The sequence below is a fragment of the Drosophila elegans genome, unplaced genomic scaffold, assembly GCF_018152505.1.
Source record: "Drosophila elegans isolate 14027-0461.03 unplaced genomic scaffold, ASM1815250v1 contig_722, whole genome shotgun sequence".
NCBI classification, from domain to species: Eukaryota; Metazoa; Arthropoda; class Insecta; order Diptera; family Drosophilidae; genus Drosophila; species Drosophila elegans.
The window spans coordinates 3,857-6,210 of record NW_024546079.1 but is presented as its reverse complement, the minus strand read 5'-3'; the positions used below and the strand labels follow the sequence as shown (position 1 = coordinate 6,210).

The following is a 2,354-nucleotide window of genomic DNA, read 5'->3' as shown; positions in this document are numbered from 1 at the left end:
TATATTTTAGTATATTTTAGTATATTTTAGTATATTTTAGTATATTTTAGTATATTTTAGTATATTTTAGTATATTTTAGTATATTTTAGTATATTTTAGTATATTTTAGTATATTTTAGTATATTTTAGTATATTTTAGTATATTTTAGTATATTTTAGTATATTTTAGTATATTTTAGTATATTTTAGTATATTTTAGTATATTTAAGTATACAAGCTGTGTGTCAAAAGTTTCCGAACTTTTCAAAAGAAAAAAAACTACAAAATAGTTTGGAATGAAACCTTGCATTTATTCAAAATAGTCTCCCTCTGACTCAATACAACGATTTGCACGATTTAAAAGTGATTCGAATGAGTGTTTTAGCTCGTCAACCGGGATGGCCTTGAGTATGTCGTTCGTCGCCTTTTCAATGGACTTTATGTCATCAAAATATCTTCCTTTCATTGCCAATTTTAATTTTCCGAATAGGAAAAAGTCACACGGAGCTAAATCAGGTGAATATGGTGAGTGGTTGACGGTAAGAATGTGATTTTTTGTTAAAAAATCGGTCACAAGCGTTGCTCGATGAGTGTGCTCTTTGAGTGTGTGTGGAACAAACCGTGCACATACCTTCCGCATACCCAAATGCTCAATCAAAATGCGATGAATAGACTTATAGGATATCTCCAACTCCATTTCCATGTATCTCAACGAAGATTTTGGTTCTTTTTTGACAAAATCACGAACAATTTGAATGTTTTCATCAATAACAGCACTTTTCGGACGGCCCGAACGTTCGTCGTCTTCCAGGCTTTCACGACCATTTTTAAAACGATTAAACCACTCGTAAGTTGAGGTACGGGATAGACAATCATCACCATAAACTTGTTTCATCAATTTATGAGTCTCGGTGAAAGTTTTACCGAGTTTAAAACAAAACTTAATACCCGCTCTTTGCTCCATGATTTTTCGTCGACCAACTAACACAAGGTACTGTCACTTAAAACGCAATAATTCCAATTCCACTGTTCCAAATGTCTTGAAATTTGGAGGGAAAATCGGTGAATAATGTATCTTTCAAACGCATATACTCACACAAAGATGGTGGCACCAGAAAATGCCCTGCCAGAAAAGATCGGAAACTTTTGACACACACCTTGTATTTAAGTATATTTAAGTATATTTAAGTATATTTAAGTATATTTAAGTATATTTAAGTATATTTAAGTATATTTAAGTATATTTAAGTATATTTAAGTAATATATTTTAAGTATATTTAAGTATATTTTAAGAGTATATTTAAGTATATTTAAGTATATTTAAGTATATTTAAGTATATTTAAGTATATTTTAGTATATTTTAGTATATTTTAGTATATTTTAGTATATTTTAGTATATTTTAGTATATTTTAGTATATTTAAGTATATTTTAGTATATTTTAGTATATTTTAGTATATTTTAGTATATTTAATATATTTTAGTATATTTTAGTATATTTTAGTATATTTTAGTATATTTTAGTATATTTTAGTATATTTTAGTATATTTTAGTATATTTTAGTATATTTTAGTATATTTTAGTATATTTTAGTATATTTTAGTATATTTTAGTATATTTTAGTATATTTTAGTATATTTTAGTATATTTTAGTATATTTTAGTATATTTTAGTATATTTTAGTATATTTTAGTATATTTTAGTATATTTTAGTATATTTTAGTATATTTTAGTATATTTTAGTATATTTTAGTATATTTTAGTATATTTTAGTATATTTTAGTATATTTTAGTTTATTTTAGTATATTTTAGTATATTTTAGTATATTTTAGTATATTTTAGTATATTTTAGTATATTTTAGTATATTTTAGTATATTTTAGTATATTTTAGTATATTTTAGTATATTTTAGTATATTTTAGTATATTTTAGTATATTTTAGTATATTTTAGTATATTTTAGTATATTTTAGTATATTTTAGTATATTTTAGTATATTTTAGTATATTTTAGTATATTTTAGTATATTTTAGTATATTTTAGTATATTTTAGTATATTTTAGTATATTTTAGTATATTTTAGTATATTTTAGTATATTTTAGTATATTTTAGTATATTTTAGTATATTTTAGTATATTTTAGTATATTTTAGTATATTTTAGTATATTTTAGTATATTTTAGTATATTTTAGTATATTTTAGTATATTTTAGTATATTTTAGTATATTTTAGTATATTTTAGTATATTTTAGTATATTTTAGTATATTTTAGTATATTTTAGTATATTTTAGTATATTTTAGTATATTTTTAGTATATATATTTTAGTATATTTTAGTATATTTTAGTATATTTTAGTATATTTTAGTATA

General features: G+C 21.1%; 1 protein-coding gene across 1 annotated transcript; it reads right to left on the bottom strand.

The window, feature by feature from the left end:
• Positions 1 to 332: 332 nt before the first annotated feature.
• LOC121467785 (protein GVQW3-like) lies at positions 333 to 1,188 on the bottom strand. Its single transcript, XM_041710031.1, has 2 exons — positions 612 to 1,188; positions 333 to 487 (listed from the first exon to the last, which is right to left on the bottom strand). The coding sequence occupies exons 1-2, from the start codon at positions 942 to 944 to the stop codon at positions 455 to 457; spliced, it is 366 nt and encodes a 121-aa protein (XP_041565965.1). The 5' UTR covers positions 945 to 1,188; the 3' UTR covers positions 333 to 454.
• Between the last annotated feature and the right edge of the window lie 1,166 nt (positions 1,189 to 2,354).